The 18,058-nt window shown below is 37.9% G+C and overlaps 1 protein-coding gene and 1 long non-coding RNA gene across 2 annotated transcripts in view; one reads left to right on the top strand and one right to left on the bottom strand.

Moving 5' to 3' along the window:
* Positions 1-16,705, top strand: part of EDNRA (endothelin receptor type A) — a 59,396-nt gene extending 42,691 nt beyond the window's left edge. Inside the window, exons 4-8 of the mRNA XM_042935355.1 lie at positions 3,916-4,114; positions 7,227-7,379; positions 11,563-11,696; positions 12,122-12,230; positions 15,627-16,705. Coding sequence (XP_042791289.1) covers positions 3,916-4,114; positions 7,227-7,379; positions 11,563-11,696; positions 12,122-12,230; positions 15,627-15,767 — 736 coding nt within the window. The 3' untranslated portion in view covers positions 15,768-16,705. The remainder of the gene's footprint in view (positions 1-3,915; positions 4,115-7,226; positions 7,380-11,562; positions 11,697-12,121; positions 12,231-15,626) is intronic.
* Positions 273-12,431, bottom strand: LOC122217810. Its single transcript, XR_006201691.1, has 3 exons — positions 12,337-12,431; positions 2,314-2,382; positions 273-445 (listed from the first exon to the last, which is right to left on the bottom strand). It is a non-coding gene; the product is annotated as an uncharacterized LOC122217810 (long non-coding RNA).
* Positions 16,706-18,058: the final 1,353 nt, after the last annotated feature.

Raw genomic sequence — 18,058 nt, 5'->3', positions numbered from 1 at the left:
GGTTATAATATATATTTAGATTATGCTTGTGAGAATATAAGTAGGCAAAGAATAAGAAGAAATAAAAAATAGATTTTGTTGAAGTGGTATTTTTTTAATTTGTTTTATTTCATCCTGTTTTAAAGTACATTCAATAATAAATATATTAAAATTTACTTACCATCCCAGGCCATACCTCAAAAATTCAAAAACATGCATTAAATGCCTTTGGCCTTGGAAACATGTAGAAATCTATATATAGACATACACAGTAACAAACATCTTTACATAAATAAAATGCATAATTTATACTTTTATTTTGGCATATCACATGACAGGGTACAAGGTGATGTCATGGGAAAAGACTCCCCTGGGTGTTGGCAGACCAGAGCCCTAGTCCGGGCTCTCCACATTCACAGGAGATGAGGCAGACGATGTAGTAACACTCCAGTCCTCAGGTTCCCAACTGATAGAACATGAAGGGGAGAAAGATCACCCCAAGAGTCCCTCATGGTTTTTTAATTATTTGCTTCTAGGATTCTAAAAGTATTAGCTTTTTGTTTGTTGTCTGTCAAGGCTGCCTTAAAAAATAAGAAAATGCTCAGAATGTAGTGTGCTTTATTGGCTGATAAAGATAAATGCATGGCCAGGAAACAAAGACATTTACTTCGACAGATATTGATTTGGCACCTATTGTTCTAGGTATCGTGACCAACATATAAAATGTCTGCCCTCATGGCGCTTATATTCTAAAGACAAGGGTGGACAGAGACGATAAATAAAATATTTGGTTGGTCACATGGTAGTAAGCGCTATGGAGAAAAATCAATCAGCGTGAGCAGGTCAGGGTAAGTCTGGAGGGGATTCTGGCAATTTCAAACAGGATGTTCAGGGAAGGACCCTATGAAAAGCTACACCTGAGTAAAGTAAAGCAGATGAGGAAGCAGCTCTGAGAACACCAGTAGGCATTCCCACTGGGCTGGAAACTGCTGGGGGATTTGAACCGAGGGATGACATGAGGGACTTACATGTTAACAGGCTCACTTTGGCTGCTATGTTTGGGATAGAATGAAGTAGGACAAAATGGATGAAGGGAGACTAGTTAGGAAGCTACTACAATAATCCAGGTGGCATGGTAACAGGAGAGATGGTGAGATGTGGTTGCATTTAGGTGTATCGTGAAGAAAGAGGTCACAGGGTTTGCTAAAGAATTGGATGTGTGATAGCAAAGGGAAAAAGAGGAGTTAAGGCTAACTTCAAATTCTGGGCCTGAGATGGTAAGGACTGAAGAGAGGGCAGGGTGGAGGTCATGAAAGGGACCAGGAGTCTGGTTTGGGTAAGTTCGAATGCCTATTAGATTTCGAGTGGCCATATCAGTTAACCAGTTGGAAAGACAAGTCAGGAACTAGAGGCGGGGTCCTCAGTTAGACTTATAAATTTGGGAATTAATTATCAGTATATAGAAATTTTAAATGATGCTAAAGCCATGAGACTGGATGGATCACTAAAAGAAAGTGTGTTGATAGAATAGAAAAGAGGACCAAGGACTAAGGAGGAATGCAATGCTAAGAGTTTGAGAAGTGAGCAGGTTCCAGCCAAGGAGATGAGAAGAAATAGCCAGCCTTATCAGCTGGAGAAAGACCAGGAGAAATGTAGTAGAAGGCAAGAGAAGAAACCATTTCAAAAAGTAGACATCATTTCTGGAATATCAGCTGTTAGTGGTTGAATCTACACTTGCAGATTTTCTATGGCAAGTGAAAATGTCATATGTGTCCACTAGCTCCATTGAAGGATGTTTATAATCACACCTAGTTAGGAGAACATATTTATGGATATGTGTGTTGTATCATTATATTCTAAATAGAAATTATGTTTGGAACATCCGGTATTTCTTATCTTTCACACCTTTCCCTACCCCCATCATCACAAATGATTATTTCTAATTAACTCTTACAGTTGTTTTCTCATGTCATGTAAATGTCATCAAAATCAATGTGATTACAAATAAAAAATAGTCTAATTCTCAGTCATGTGGGTTTGCCACACTATACACTAAAAACTACTTCTATTTATTTTAAAATGTTGAATTTACATTAGATTATAGACGTGTAATAATTTGAGGACTCATGGCATATTACAAAATGAAGCTGCTTTGTGAATATACTCATCATAAGAACATGTTGACCACATTTTCCTTCTCAAACCACCTTCTATCTCCAATCCTGCCTAATAAATCTTGCTTCCTTACTCCCTTAGGAGATAAAGCACTTTATTTAAAGCACCTTTCCTGATAGTTGATCTAAGAGAAGGGGAAAAGAAATAGATATAACTCACTGACAGCCTCGGGATATAGACATCCTGTCTCCATTCCTTTTAGCTTTTACTGGACATCAGGCTGCCAGTCTAATAAGGCAACAAAGAAAAGTAAACAGAAATGAAAAGCAAAATAAATCGCAGTCTTTATCCCACTGGAAATAACCATAAATTTAAAAATGCAATCTTGGCTATATCGTAAAAGGATTTTCTTGGTTTGTTTGCATAGCTGTATTTTATTCAATTCTGAACTAATCTGGACTTTTTTTTAAGATTCTTATTGTACATCAATCTTATTTATCCTAAAAATCTTTTGCAAAAAATATTTCTTCAGCAAATTGTGCTATATGTGTGCCATATGGCATCGTCATGCATACCCAAACTATAAGTTCTAATCTACAGTGGAGAACTAGGTAGCATAATTCCTAAGACCTGTGTTTTCACAGATGTACCTTGTAGATGCACTGAGACAGCACAGTAAATATAACTGATAAGAGTGATTATGGGTAACGTGTAGTTTGCCTTGGCTTTACTGACAAATCTTTGACATTAAGTCATGTGCCCTACAAGCCCATGTGCACCTGTCCCCAATGCCTTGGTCTGTTTTACAGTCTTCTTCCGGCACTATCTAATGAAAGCTATAAAAAAGAGAATGTTTACTTTCCATTACAACAGCAAAAAAAATTTCAAGAATGAAGCCACAAAAATACCATACCATGTCACAGGTCCCATCTTAATAGTAAGCCAGATGGTGCTTAAGTAGTTAGCACCAGACCATCTCCTCAGGTCAGAAACACAGACTTTCTGAAACCAAACTTTCTTTAGACTTAACATTGAAATGGGATTACTATCACAAAAAATATTAAAGTAGAAAATAAACAATTTCTTAATGCCAGTTTGTTTTTTGATTGACATGATTGTCCAGTAACATTTATGTTCTACATTTTTCTATGAACCTTTCTTTTCTATTAGATTGCAAACCCTAAAGATTAGGAACCAAGATATCTTTAACTCCACTTTATCTATTGTAGCTCAGGACCATAATGGGAGATAGTCATTCTTTGACTACCAGGTATACAGTGAGAGAAGAAAGGAGAAAATGATCAGCTATCTATGGTCGTATTCATTTAAGGATATCTAGATCCACTTCATAATAATGTTTCAAGTTTCTTTTTTTAATATATAGAGAGGAGTAAGATATTACCTTAACAAGTACCAGCAGCTTTCACTACACCTTCCATCATCCAGTTTTTTCCCTCAGCTTAAAAAACATAGGCACATTTGTCTGATGCTGGCCCATTATAAGCCATCACAAGATTTTCCTGAATCCTAAATGAAGACCTCAGACTCAGGCCTGCCAGACACCTGATTCCCAAAGGGGTGGAACTCTTAATGGTTCCACTTACTTTTCAAATCAGGACTCACAGAAGGGTCCTTATTTTTCACATCAGGACTCACAGAAAGTTCCAGGACTCATTGGAAAGTTCCAGTGATTGGTCACTGGCTATGGGGAGAATCTTTCTAGCATTTATAATTATTTTTTAAATGAAATAAATTTTAAATTTCCTAACAACTAGGTTCTGCCTCCATTCCCCCCACCCCCACCCTGCTTTTGTTTTTCAGGTACAGAGCAGTTGCCTCCTGGAGTCGTGTCCAGGGAATTGGGATTCCCTTGATCACTGCCATTGAGATCGTCTCCATCTGGATCCTTTCTTTTATCCTGGCTATCCCTGAAGCTATCGGCTTCGTCATGGTGCCCTTTGAATACAGGGGTGAACAGCACAAAACCTGTATGCTCAATGCCACGTCAAAATTCATGGAGGTATGGAGAGTTTAAAGGAAATTGGGGAGGAGAGGAGGTCTTCATATATACTTTACCATCGCCAAGACTTGTTGATATTTTTACAATGCCCAGTGTGGCTTACTCTGTTAGTTCAGTCCCATAATTAGAGCAACTATTTTGTTTTCACTCTTATATTAGAGCACAATTGTAGACACAACTCTAGTTTTACCCCAAACAACTCAGAATCTGAAACAAACTTACTCAGAAAGATAGATGGGGGGGGGGGGGGGGGGGGGGGACACTATGTATATATACACAGTGCTATTTGTTTTTATAATAAGTAATACAGCACAACAATTTCCATCTGATGGGCATGCTAATATGTATTTTATGTTACTTGGGGAAATGCACATTCCTCACACTTTTTTAAAGATAGATTTACTAACTTAAAGTAGGAAGTTATACTTCATGTACTTATATTAGTACAAATTCTATATGTAATATACAAATAACAAATTTGCAGAACCTTTTAAAACGTGTTTTAGTTCTTTAACAAATTCAGTTGTTGTTTGATATATCTGACCACATTAATGTTTTTTTGAAAAGTTTAATTACATAACTGAGTGTATTGGGAAACATGTTTAAAATGCATATTTCCTTTGCCAAACTAGTCAAATGTGGACTGGGGAGGAAAAGGAGAACCATTTCTCTTAAATCAGCGTAATTTAGTGCTTTGATGTAGGTTTCATGCAGCTCAGATTCCACATTTAATCCTTCACAGACATCTCCAGGTATGTTTTCCTAACTTGAAAAATTCACAAAATTAGTGGTTTTACAGTTGACCAGTTTTCCTGCATTGGAAATTCTTCTTTTAAAATTAAAAGTACTCATGAAAACTGGCAAACTGGCGATGTCAAAATTAAGGTCTTCTGTTTATCTACTGACCTTTTTATTAAGTCGATGTCCATAGTGAAAAACAAAGTAGCAGCAGGAGGTTATCAGAATTTGGGCAGTGCGAATAAGCAATCTAGCTATTCCCGACAAAAGTGTTAAAGAGAAGAGGCTTAGTATAAGAATGAGCTCACTAATCAATTGAAACTAGACAAAAATGAAATGGGCTACTTCACAACAACCGAGTCTCTCTTCTAGAGTGGGCAAGCAAAGACTAGCTAGCTACCTAAGGGGATTACAATGAAAAGTATGAGTTCAAACTGATTGTTTTTTAGATTCCATCCAAGTCTGAAGTTTTCAGACTCATTCTCCCCCAGCTTGTGTTCCATTCTTTCCTCCTCAACTCTGCCCTAACCTAGAATGGAGGGAGGTCCCTCCATACCCTGGCCGATGACATTAGTTCAAAAGAAACGTGTGACCCCTTTCTCTACAGGCCTCTGCCATGGAGGGGGCAGGGGACTCCATCAAGACCCCTCAGGGGTCAGCTTCCAGACCTTCTGCAGCTGCTTCTAGGGCATTCACACCCAGGCAGCAATGCATCTGGAAGAAGAAGGTACAAGTGAAGAGAGCACTTAAAGGAGTGTTTGTGTGCACTTAAACAAAGAGTTCTGATTTTTTTGTTCTTGTGTTTTGTTTTGTTTACTTCAGTACGCAAATCTTTCTACAGTGTGATGTGGAGAGGGAAATACTTGTATAAACAGATCTGAATAAACCAAGTCCCTTGGTGTAGTTTGCACTAACCTTAGGATAGAATTCAGGGGTCTGTGAACCTGAATGGAAAAGAAATTACATATTGATTTTCACTAACTTCTAACTGAAATTTATCATTTCCTTCTATTATGAATGTAGGTAACAAACCACAGTCATATTTAACAGAACCATTATATTTCCACTAATGGAAGTAATAGACATTTTCATAACATAACAGTTGGATAATCTTGAAATATCATTTCTGCTCATCATTATTTCAACTTCTGATGGTTATTAGAACCACCATTTGATTTTTCATTTAATTTGTTAATAAACACCTAGATCAGAATTTTAATATTTTGATAGCTGTGTTTCAACATAATTGGCTACCACTGTAATCTTATTTTATTTTATGCATATAAAAGTATTATTCTCAGAAAGGATTATAGTCTTCACCAGACTTCCAAAGCATAGAAACAGTTAAGAACCTCTGCCCAGAACTTTTTTTCCTCAGGAACCATTTATAGATTATTTTAATAGACATGTTATAAATGTAGCCTACTGGGCCTCTTTCTATATTCAGCAACTGTCCGGTTTTTCACAGAGCAGCATGATTATTTTTTACTGTGGGAACTGAGATAATACAGGAGGCTGCATTATCCTTCGTAAATAAACAATCTGGAGAAAGAGTATAAGGAAAAGCATTTCTTCCTAAGTCAGTGATTAACTTAGTGGGAGGAAGAACGCAGATATAATTTTCTAATTTCCATTTTGTAGGGTACTAAATTTTCTCCTTTAAAAAGACATAAAACTTAATAATACTAGTATTTACAAATCCTGCCCACAGAGAGATAATGCTAAATAGGCCTTCAGATAAGATACTCTGCCTCAATAGTTTCCAGGTGATAAGTATTAAGAGCTCGAGAAAGGGCATGGTTATTGATGGCTCAAATTGGCTGGCTGCAAGGTCACATAGCAAGCATACCAGGCAAAGGGTTAACTCCCAGTAACCAGAGCTACACAGATAAGCCATTCATAACCTTCGCTGTTACCACACAAGATACTCACATTAAGTACACTTTAACCACAAGAGTCAAAAGTAAACTTGGCACTAGCAAAGTTTTGAGGCTCATCAATAAGTAAAGATAAATACATATTCTATCTATCTCAAAATCATGCTTTATGAGCTTTGGGAGGGAACTCTTCTTCTTGAGTAGGGCTCTCCCACTGTGTTATTAAAACCAACTTCGGTTTATAAAAAGTATCTTTGTCAGGATTATTTTTAAGTGCAATTTCTTCATGTGCTACTAGAAAGCCAGGATCATTTTTGGATTTTCCATTGGATTTTGGATTTTCCATTGAGTTTTGAGCACCACCTCCAAGCCCTTTACCACAAGTGTGAATGTAGAAACATATCTACAAGCACGAAGATTTTGAAGCTACCAGAGCACTGCCCAGTAAATTTCGATTACAATGCACCTCCTATTCTCTCCCTTTCTTCACCCTACAGTTTTACCAAGATGTGAAAGACTGGTGGCTCTTCGGGTTCTATTTCTGCATGCCCTTGGTGTGCACTGCAATTTTCTACACCCTCATGACCTGTGAGATGTTAAACAGAAGGAACGGAAGCTTGAGAATTGCCCTCAGTGAACACCTTAAACAGGTAAACCTAATAAGATCGTGAAAATTTGGCCAAGACTTATTTGTCCCAGACAACAGAAGACCTATAAATAAGTGTATTTATTTAGCATATTTACCCTGGTTTGCTAAAAATAAAGTCTTATAACTGTTTTATTTATAGTTATAGTATTAGAAATTTCTTTTTTTTAATTTTTTTAATGTTTTATTTTTATTTTTGAGAGACAGAGACAGAGCACAAGTGGGTAGAGAGCAAGGGAAATACAGAATCCCAAGCATGCTCCAGGCTCCAGGCTCCAAGCCATCAACACAGAGCCCAATGTGGGTCTCAAACTCACAAACCACGGGACCATGACCTGAGGAGAATGAAGTCAGATCCTTAAAAACTGAGCCACCCAGGCGCCCCAGTATTAGGAATTTCTTTTGTGAAATAGAGAGTCTGCCTGTAAAACAGGTGGCCTGGAGGCAGGGCCAAATAGAGAGGAACTATTCATTTAGTTTGCCAAGAGTATATTGAACATGTGTGTTTGTGTGTCTGTGAATTGAACTGGGCTTGGAACTGTGCCAGGACACAAAGAGGCATAGGACTTTCTCCCCTAGCAGGCTTTGCAGTCTTGGTGTAGAAATAAAATACAAGCATGAAAAAATTAGAAAATAGAATCACCAAATATGGTAAAAGTAGCCTATGCTGTAGAAAGCCAAGGATGATATAAAGACAAAGTCACAAAGACGCTTGTCATGGATGAGGGAGATCGAACTGTTCATAAAGGATAAATGGGTTTGATGGGGAAGAAGAAGACAGAGGGCATTTCAAGTGGGAGGACAGGAGTCTAGTTAGAACATGGCACAGGCACCACGCATTTGGGGAGTGGAAAAAAGAGATGAACCTCACTAGAAAACCATCCAAGGTAAGACTCAGGATAGGAAATGGGATTGGGTACATAAAAAGAGGTCAGATTTTGGATAGCCCCAAAATTTGTACATGTCAATAATAGGAGGCTGCTGTTGGTTCCCTCCCTGCCTTTCCCTCCCCTCCCTCACTACCAGGAAGCAAACAGAACATGTACAGCCATGGACTTTAGAGGGCAAACCTTTACACTTATACTTGCTGGCTCTGTGTTGTTGGGCAAATTGCTTAATCTCTCTGAATCTCTGGGTCTTCATAAAATATATGCAATAATATCTGTACCTTTCTGTACAAATACTGATTCAGTTTTAAATTTTAAAAAATTAAATAGGGGTGCCTGGGTGTCTCAGTCAATTAAGCATCTGACTCTTGATCTCAGCTCAGGTCTTGATTTCAGGGTTGTGAGTTCAAGCCCCATGTTGGGCTCCACACTGGGCATAGAGCCTACTTTTAAAAAATTAAACAAAATGTATATAATAATATATCAAGAGGATTACCTAATGCATGTACAGTGTATAATAGAGCCCAACTCATAGTAAGTACCCAGAAAATGTTTGATATATATTAATTCAAAGAGTAAAACTAGGACTACAGGTAAATTCTCCGTCTCAGCAGAGAAGTGGATAAGAACACCCAACCGCACCAAAAGATAATGAATTGTTGATGAAGCCTGTAAATCTGCTCTCTACAATTACCAAACAAAAGCAACATTCTTCATCAGCAACTCTTCTCAACTATTGTACTGATTTTTCTGAGTCTTCAGCTTCTTATCTATAAATTGGGCATAATTGTATGTGAATCAATATTATTACAAAAATCAAAGGCATTAGGTGCATACATGTACTTTGTAAAATCCTTGCATGCCATAAAAATGGTAGCTATATTTTTTATTAAAATTTAACAGAAAATTATATTGAGAAAATTTAGTATGACTTTGTTCAGGCATGAATGTTTCAAGTGCTGCAGATGTGAAATATATCAAGCAATTACTGTGTTTCACTCCTGCAGTGGAGGTAATTAATTAGAATAGATTTATAGAAAACAAAAACAAAAACAAAACCCCATAGTGTTTTTCAATGTTGACTTTTTCATTAGCACCATGATTGAGTGTTTAAGCTATGAATGGTACCTGCTCTGAAAATAACTGAATAGGGATTGGTCACAATAATAGGATGCTCCTTCACATTTACATAGCATTTTATGTTTCCAAAGAGCATGTCATTTGCTTATTTGATTTCTTCCAAGCACCCCGAAATATAAGCAGGGTAGATGTCCGCATAAGGGTGGTTAAGCGATTGGCTTATCCAAGTGGAAATTAAAAGCAAAGACTTGGTCCTCCTACAGTAGTCATTGCCTTTGTCACACCCAAGCTGTAGCAGTTTCCAACAGCAGGAGAGCAAGCCTACTGGAAAGCCTTCCATGGGGGCTGTAGGGAGCTAGCTCTCAGTGAAAGGCCATGTCACCCTTTAACTAGTATCCTATATAGCTCTGGTCTTGCTTTCTGCACGGTTTCCTCGAATTTCTCTGTATTATTCTTTCAACATCTTTTATCAGTTAGGGATTGTGTTTGGATGCTGGTAGCAGAAAACCCAAAATAACATTGAGCAAACCAAATGGAGGTTTCTTCTTTCTCCCACAGGAAAAAAAAAAAGTCACTGGTTCAGTGTTCAAGAGACTCAGAAGCCAGGGGTCTGCTGTTTTGCTGACTTTTCCTTTAGTATTGGAAGACAGTAGCTACAACTCTACCCTTATATCAGATTTCCAGGCAGCAAAAAGGGAAAGAATATAGATCATATTAGTGTGTGCATCAGAAGGAGTACCCTCCACTTTTAAGTAGCTTTTCCAGAAACCTCTTACAATGATTTCTGCTTGATCTCAGTGGTCTGACTATGTCAGGTGGCCATGAAGATGATTAGCCCAGGCTCACCTGCTGACATAATAAAATCACGGTTCTGACTGATAGTAAGGAAAACAGGAGAATAGATATTGGTTAAGCAAATATCAGACTACCATACAACATATTACCTTTCGAATGATCATCCTCTTTGAGGGTGTGCTCAAGGGGGATAACCTTTCCCCCAGCACCCAGTACCCTCCTTTTCTCTTTTTCTGGTCACATTGTCTTCCTGTGTACACCAAACGACCCTTTAAAATAATCCCCTATTCCTACAGATTGGAACTCTTTATTTTCTCAACCATTGCTTAGCTTATATGTTCTCTGAAGCCATATCCCAGCTATCCCACCCAATAACTCTGGAAGATTAAAGAACTCCAGTCCTTTGGTCTAGAGCAGCAGTTTGTGACAACTGCCTTGAAATCTTCTTAAATGGCTCTATTAATCATGTGGGTTTATTGTAGGCTTCCCATACTTAATGTTATATGCTTTGGGTTGAACCAGCATTACCCTTCCAAATCCTGTTTTCAATCAATTTTATTTTGACATTAACTGATCCCAGTTACAGACGAGTTGCATTTTATGTTCCTAGTTAGGCTTTCAAATGCATGCGTTTTAATGCTGAAGCATAATGCACACAAATGACTGTTGCAGATAATTCCTAACCTATGATTTTTCTGGTCTACACAAATTCAAAAGTATGTAAACCTTCAAAGTGAAGTCAGTCCAGGGTCAACATGTCCCACTTGTTCTAATCATCATTGCTGATAATCCTTTACCCTCATCCCTCTGTTTGCAAACAAGATGTCGTTGGAAGCTATATGTCATTAATAAAAGAATTTTAGAAGCAAAAAACTCCCAGTGCTAGCTTTCTTCAACAGCAAGAAATGGGGGAAACACATTGCTATTGACTTTTTCTCTTTTTCCTACTTATGTTTTCCAAATATCTTCATAGATTTGTTCCTTCTTTATTATGCTAGGTTCAGTCACTTTGACTGCCATGCTGTCATTAATGCTAGCTACCCATTATGGAGGCTTTTAGCTAACCATCTCCCCCATATAGTCACACACACACACACACACACACACACACACACACGCAGCCACAGTGTTGGCTCAGCTCCAGCTAGTTCCCATTTCCCTGACATCTAACTTCTATCCTGACCCTAATAACCAGTTTGAGTCCACCATCCTTCCTGGCAGCCACCCAAAAGAATCATTAGCAACTCCTTGATTAGAAAGTTGGACTCTAAATATTGAAGAGATAGAGGCACTGTGAGGTATGCTGTTCTGGCTCTTTTTTAAGTAATTCTTTCTTTGCTATCTACAACTTCCTTTGTATAGTTCTTTCCTCTGGTAGAAAAACACTAAACTTATTGTACTTTTTTTCCCCTCACTTTCCTTTAGCGTCGAGAAGTGGCAAAAACAGTTTTCTGCTTGGTGGTAATTTTTGCTCTTTGCTGGTTCCCTCTTCACTTAAGCCGTATTTTGAAGAAAACCGTGTATGATGAGATGGACAAGAACCGATGTGAATTACTTAGGTATGATCCTGTGTACTCATTAGGAAATTGGAGTTTCCCTAATTTGCACACTTATAATACTTTTTACAAACCACCTAGTCTATAGTCTCATTAGCCGTGAAAATTAAAACTGCCAAGTTGATTATTTTTCTTGAGCTGACATAGCCCATGACTGATCCCCAAATTTGTGCAAGCCATAGCTTGGCTTGTGGCTCCCCTCCTGAGGCTGTGCATAATGGTTTGAGCTAACCAAGTGGCAGGTATATCTGTAAATGTTCTGCAGAACTGAAACTGCCATTTAAACAAGCACTTTAAAAAAATTCTGACTGCCACCTATAAGAAATGGCTCCTGGGCAAGAAAAATGCTTATTCTAAGGATAAATGCTAGCTAGCAGATTTAAAAACATTGTCTTCTAATTATTCTACACTATTTTCTTTTGTTCTAGTTTCTTGCTGCTCATGGATTACATCGGTATTAACTTGGCAACCATGAATTCATGTATAAACCCAATAGCTCTGTACTTTGTGAGCAAGAAATTTAAAAATTGTTTCCAGGTAAGAATGTTTTGCACGTATTTTTTAAGGACAATCAAATGGTTATATTAAGTAGCCAACAAGCATGGCTAATTCTAGTAGAGAAGTTAAAATCATATTCTGTTACCTAGAGAGTCAGATTGTTAGCATAAAGCAATATTGTCCAGATGTTGGCGAGGATGAGGAGAAAGAGGATCTCTTTTGCATTGTTAGTGGGAATGCAAGCTGGTGCAGCCACTCTGGAAAACAGTATGGAGGTTCCTCAAAAAACTAAAAATAAAACTACCCTATGACCCAGCAATTACACTACTAGGCATTTATCCAAGGGATACAGGTGTGCTGTTTCAAAGGGACACATGCACCCCCATGTTTATAGCAGCACTATCAACAATAGCCAAAGTATGGAAAGAGCCCAAATGTCCATCGATGGATGAATGGATAAAGAAAATGTGAGATATATATACATACATATATATATGTATATGTATACATATAATAGAGTATTACTCGGCAATCAAAAAGAATGAAATCTTGCCATTTGCAACTACGTGGATGGAACTGGAGGGTATTATGCTAAGTGAAATTAGTCAGTCAGAGAAAGACAAAAATCATATGACTTCACTCATATGAGGACTTTAAGAGACAAAGCAGATGAACATAAGGGAAGGGAAACAAAAATAATATAAAAACAGGGAGGGGGACAAAACAGAAGAGACTCATAAATATGGAGAACAAACTGAGGGTTGCTGGAGGGGTTGTGGGAGGGGGGATGGGAAGGAATCTACTCCTGAAATCATTGCTTCACTATATGCTGACTAATTTGGATGTAAATTTAAAAAAATTAAAAATAAAGTTAAAAAAAATAAAGCAATATTGCCAGAAAAATTGTCAGAAAAGCAAGATCAGTTCAGACAACAAAATATTCAGAGGTATAAAATAGACTAACTTAATAATATGCTAATTTAGTATGCTGCTTTAAAAAGAAATGCTCAAGGGGCACCTGGGTGGCTCAGTCGGTTAAGTAGCTGACTTCAGCTCAAGTCATGATCTTGTGGTCTGTGAGTTCCAGCCCCGCGTTGGGCTCTGTGCTGACAGCTCAGAGCCTGGAGCCTACTTCTGATTCTGTATCTCCCTCTTTGTCTGCCCCTCCCCTGCTTGCTCTCTGTCTCTCTCTCTTTCAAAAATAATAAACATTAAAAAAAAAATTTTTTTTTAAATACACTGCTTTAAAAAGAAATGCTCAAGGGGCCTTTGGGTGGCTCAGTCGGTTAAACATCTCGTTCCTGATTTCAGCTCAGGTCATGATCTCATAGTTCATGGGATCTAGCTCAGAGTCAGAGAGATCCCTGCTTGGGATTCTCTCTCTCCCTCTCTCTCTGCCCCTCCCCTGATCTTTCTCAGGCTGGCTCGCTCTCGCTCTCTCTCTCAAATAAGTAAACTTTAAAAAAAACATTTTTTTTAAAGGAATGCTCAAGGGGTGCCTGGATGGCTCAGTTAGTTGGGCATCCAACTTTGGCTCAGGTCATGATTTCACAGTTTGTGGGTTCGAGCCCTGCATCGGGCTCTGTGCTGACAGCCTACTTCAGATTCTGTGTCTCCCTCTCTCTCTGGCCCTCCCTCACTCATGCTCTGTCTCTCTCTCTATCTCAAAAATAAATAAAACATTAAAAAAATTTTTTTTAAAAAAGGAATGCTCAAATTTGAGCTCCAGACTGCATAGAATACATAAAGCCTATTCATGATTTTCATTATCTTAGACTTTAACCACAGTCTCCAACAAAATATAAATTCTGTTGTTAAAAACAATCTTGCTAAATGCTGCTTAATACTATATTTAATAATAGCCTCTTCAAGGAGAGTAAATGCTTATTGCCCTGGGAATCTGAACTAATGTAATTTCATTCAAAATCAGTTTCCTTATGTTCTTCAAACTTCCTTGCAGCTAAGCTAACCCACGTCCTCCAGAAGCTCCATGCACTTCTTACCAAGGCGTCATTTCTGCAGTTCCTGGGATGATTTAGCATACAGTTAATTCTAACTGGATTTTGTTCTCTTTGGCCAGGATGTTTAACTTCAGTTTATGGCACATATTAGGAAGAATAGTGTAGAGGTCAAGGCTGCAGGATCTGGAAGCAAACAATCTTGATTTACACCACAGCTTTATACTTGCTAACTGTCTAACTCAGGTCCAGGTGGTACCCCTCCTGCCTCCTCAGTTTGATCATCTGATTTTATAGATTAGCTATCTCATGGGTAGGATTCAGTGGGCTAATATATGTTAAGCACTTGAGACAATAATAAGCTGTCAGTATGAGTTTATTATTATTAGGGGTGGAGAAGAGAGGAAAACCACAATGACTGCCCTCATGTAATTTGCCATCTAGAAGGAGACAAACATATATTTACCAAAGAATCATACAAATAGATGAATCTTGGCATGGAAGTTCTAGCCAACACCTTTTTGAAGTCTACTTGATAATGTTTACAAGTCATGAAATGCTATAAGAAAGATTCTGCCCAAAGAAGGATTGACTAAAATGCTGGTCATGATAATATATAATCTGGAGTTAACATCATTTTGTTTTTTTGTTTTTTTTTAAATTTTTTTTTTAACGTTTATTTATTTTTGAGACAGAGAGAGACAGAGCATGAACGGGGGAGGGTCAGAGAGAGAGGGAGACACAGAATCTGAAACAGGCTCCAGGCTCTGAGCAGTCAGCACAGAGCACAACGCGGGGCTCGAACTCACATACCGAGAGATCATGACCTGAGCCGAAGTCGGACGCCCAACCGACTGAGCCACCCAGGCGCCCCAACATCATTTTGATTAATTTACATACTAATTAGAGGGAAAGGAAAAATCAATGTACAAACTCTCGGAAATTAAACATGTCTTTTGACTGATCTGCAGAAAAAGGTAGCATATGCTGGAGAAATCTAGAGTCCTGGGTTCTAATTCCAGTTCTGCCTATTTCTCCCCTAAACCTCCCTGTCCTCATTAATAAAATGAGGAAAATAGTACCTACCACCTAAGGTCATTATGAACATCAGATGAGGTGCCCCATGCAGGTGGTGCACACTGCGGAAATGCCAGGCCCCTCTGGACTCTTCTCCATCCACGCCTACCCCAAGTCATGGAACATCTCCCTCAGGCCAACACTGCCTTCTCTTCCTCTTTGAATTGGTGAATAACTTAAAACAAGAAACAAGGGATCTATTTTTCCAGCACTAGAATGGACAGTTTAACTTCTACCTAGAAATTATAGGCTCCATACTCTAGATTACTGTTCAGGCTCACATTCTGTCCTCAAATTTGTATGGCCATTTCCCCCTTGTTGGTAGGAAGCCAAGGCCTCTGTGTTCTGCTGGGAATGGGTTGGTAGGCTCAGGTTATTTAGAATCTGTTCTTTCTCCCAGTCTTGCCTCTGCTGCTGCTGTTACCAGTCCAAAAGTCTGATGACCTCGGTCCCCATGAATGGAACAAGCATACAATGGAAGAACCACGAACAAAACAACCACAACACAGAGAGGAGCAGCCATAAGGACAGTATTAACTAAACAACTTAAGAAACATTAATCAATATTCCTTCAAAGTCTGTTGAAGAGAAAAAAAAATCACGCAGCAACTGTGTTTCCAGAAATCTTTTCTCCAAGTCTTCTCCCATGATGCAACCCCAACCCCAGAAAAATGCTTTCCAAAACATCAGAGGGTGGACTGGTTTATAGTCACAAATTCAATGAGTCTTTCTTCTTTAATTTATCTAATTTACATATTCTGAATGTTATATTCAGCACCAAAAAATGTTGGGAGTTAGCAGGGAGAAAGGAGACTGTTCAATTAAACCAGAAGGATATTTGCTACTTTTGCATGAAAATAGAGTCTCCGAGTACTTAACAGCTTCCATGGCAGTTCTATGGAATGTTCCATGAGAACTGGTCATAATGAAAATTTTGCAATCTTGACAAGGTTTTCTTTTTTTTAATTGGCCAAAGACAGTAAGATGAGCAATCAGGTTAATGTTTTTCATGTCACTTTTTTGATTTTTAAAACATCAATTCTCAAGCTGCAACAAATACAGCCACTTAAAGCACAGACTGATATCCACATGTGGCAGTTTAATAGCTGCTATTCAAAGAATTGTTAAGAACCTATATATATATTTTTTTTTTAATGGTGTTTCATTACAGGAGATCTGGAGCATATTTTTATGTTAAATTTTAAAATAATGCTTGAATCAAATAATTCTATTTTTCACAAACCCAATCTTTTTAAAATGTAGATATTTTGTGTAAAACCAATGTCATGTACCAAAATGTAAATGTACAAATCATTCAACTATACCCAAGACTTTCAGTGGAATGTATTGAAGTCTAAAGCACACTTCATAGAAAAAGATTGAATCTTTTTTGAAGATTTGGAAATTTTCACTGAGACTTTGTTTTTTTGGTCATAGTAACATGTGTGTGTATGTATGTGCATATAGATGTACATATATATATATATGTATAGTGTATATAGATGTAGACATATCTATATACATTATACATATCACCTCATATTCTCTTCATTTCTCTTAAAATGTTAACTGGCAGTAAGACTTTTTTGGTCATTCCCTTTTCCATATAAGAAACAGTTTCAAGGTGGCCAACTGAGTTTATGTCAGTGAAATATAATTATCCCCAAATGCCACCATGAACTTACGGTTCTTCACTTCCCTGGGTTTCCAGTATCAATCGAAACACCTCCCCCACCCCTGCTCCTCACATGGTCACCATTTCAAAGGGCCCACAGTGACTTTTGCTGGGCATTTTCCAAGATGTTTACAGACTGTGAGTATGGCAAAAAACCTTTTACTGTGTGTATATAAATATATATAAACAACTGTACATTTCTTTTAGCCAATTTTTCTGTGATTTTCTTTATGGAATATACTTGTGTGTGTGATATATGCATGTGCGTGACAGTATGTATGGACTTAATGAAATCTAATAATAATGCCCTGTAGTTGTACTACAGCACACACTCTGAGTGGGTGGAATCTAGTGGTTGTACATCATGACAACTGGCCTTAGTCAGTGTTAATATATCTGTGTTCACAATCCTTGTGACCATGTTGCCATTACAAATGGAATATGAGAGGCAGCATGAAAGAGGATGCACCATGGGTTGACAGTAGGGTTTGTTTAATTAGTTGGTTGGTTGGTTGGTTGGTTGGTTGGTTTGATAAAACAGTATTTGGGGTTATACTTTTTCCTGTGCTAGAGCAAAAATCATTCAATTTTGAAGTAGTATATTGTCCTGGTTCCTCAACTCAATGTGCTGATGAGACTGACAAGAGGTCTGATGTTTCTATCAGACTTCACCAGATAGATTGCTGATGATAAATTACCTAAGCTGATTTTTTGGGCTATATTTTAGCATAGTCATGTATAAAATGATATCAGGTTCCAGCTTGTGCCATTGCAGGCCTCCTCTATGTGTGAACACTCAAATTCCGTTACTATACTGGTGAATCACATACAGTGATATATACCTATAATATAAGCCATAGTTCACATCATTTTGTTTAGACAATTGTCTTCTTTTTAAAGATATTTTGTCTCTTGCATATTAAAAATGCATTTTATAAGTTCAGAGAGTCATAGATTTCTGAATAAAACACAGACTTCAATGTGCATTTTATTTATGGACCAGTAAGTAACCATGATTTACTAACAGGAGTAGTTCCAATTTCTACCTTTACCACATCTTTCCAAGTAGATCTGTAGAAATGAGCCAGAAGTCAAGGCCCCTGCATTGGCAGTGGCCCATAAGTATAAAATAAAAGTTTACAGAAGACTTGCAAGTG

Source organism: Panthera leo, chromosome B1 (assembly GCF_018350215.1).
Source record: "Panthera leo isolate Ple1 chromosome B1, P.leo_Ple1_pat1.1, whole genome shotgun sequence".
Lineage (NCBI taxonomy): Eukaryota > Metazoa > Chordata > Mammalia > Carnivora > Felidae > Panthera > Panthera leo.
This window is presented reverse-complemented; position numbering and strand designations above follow the sequence as displayed.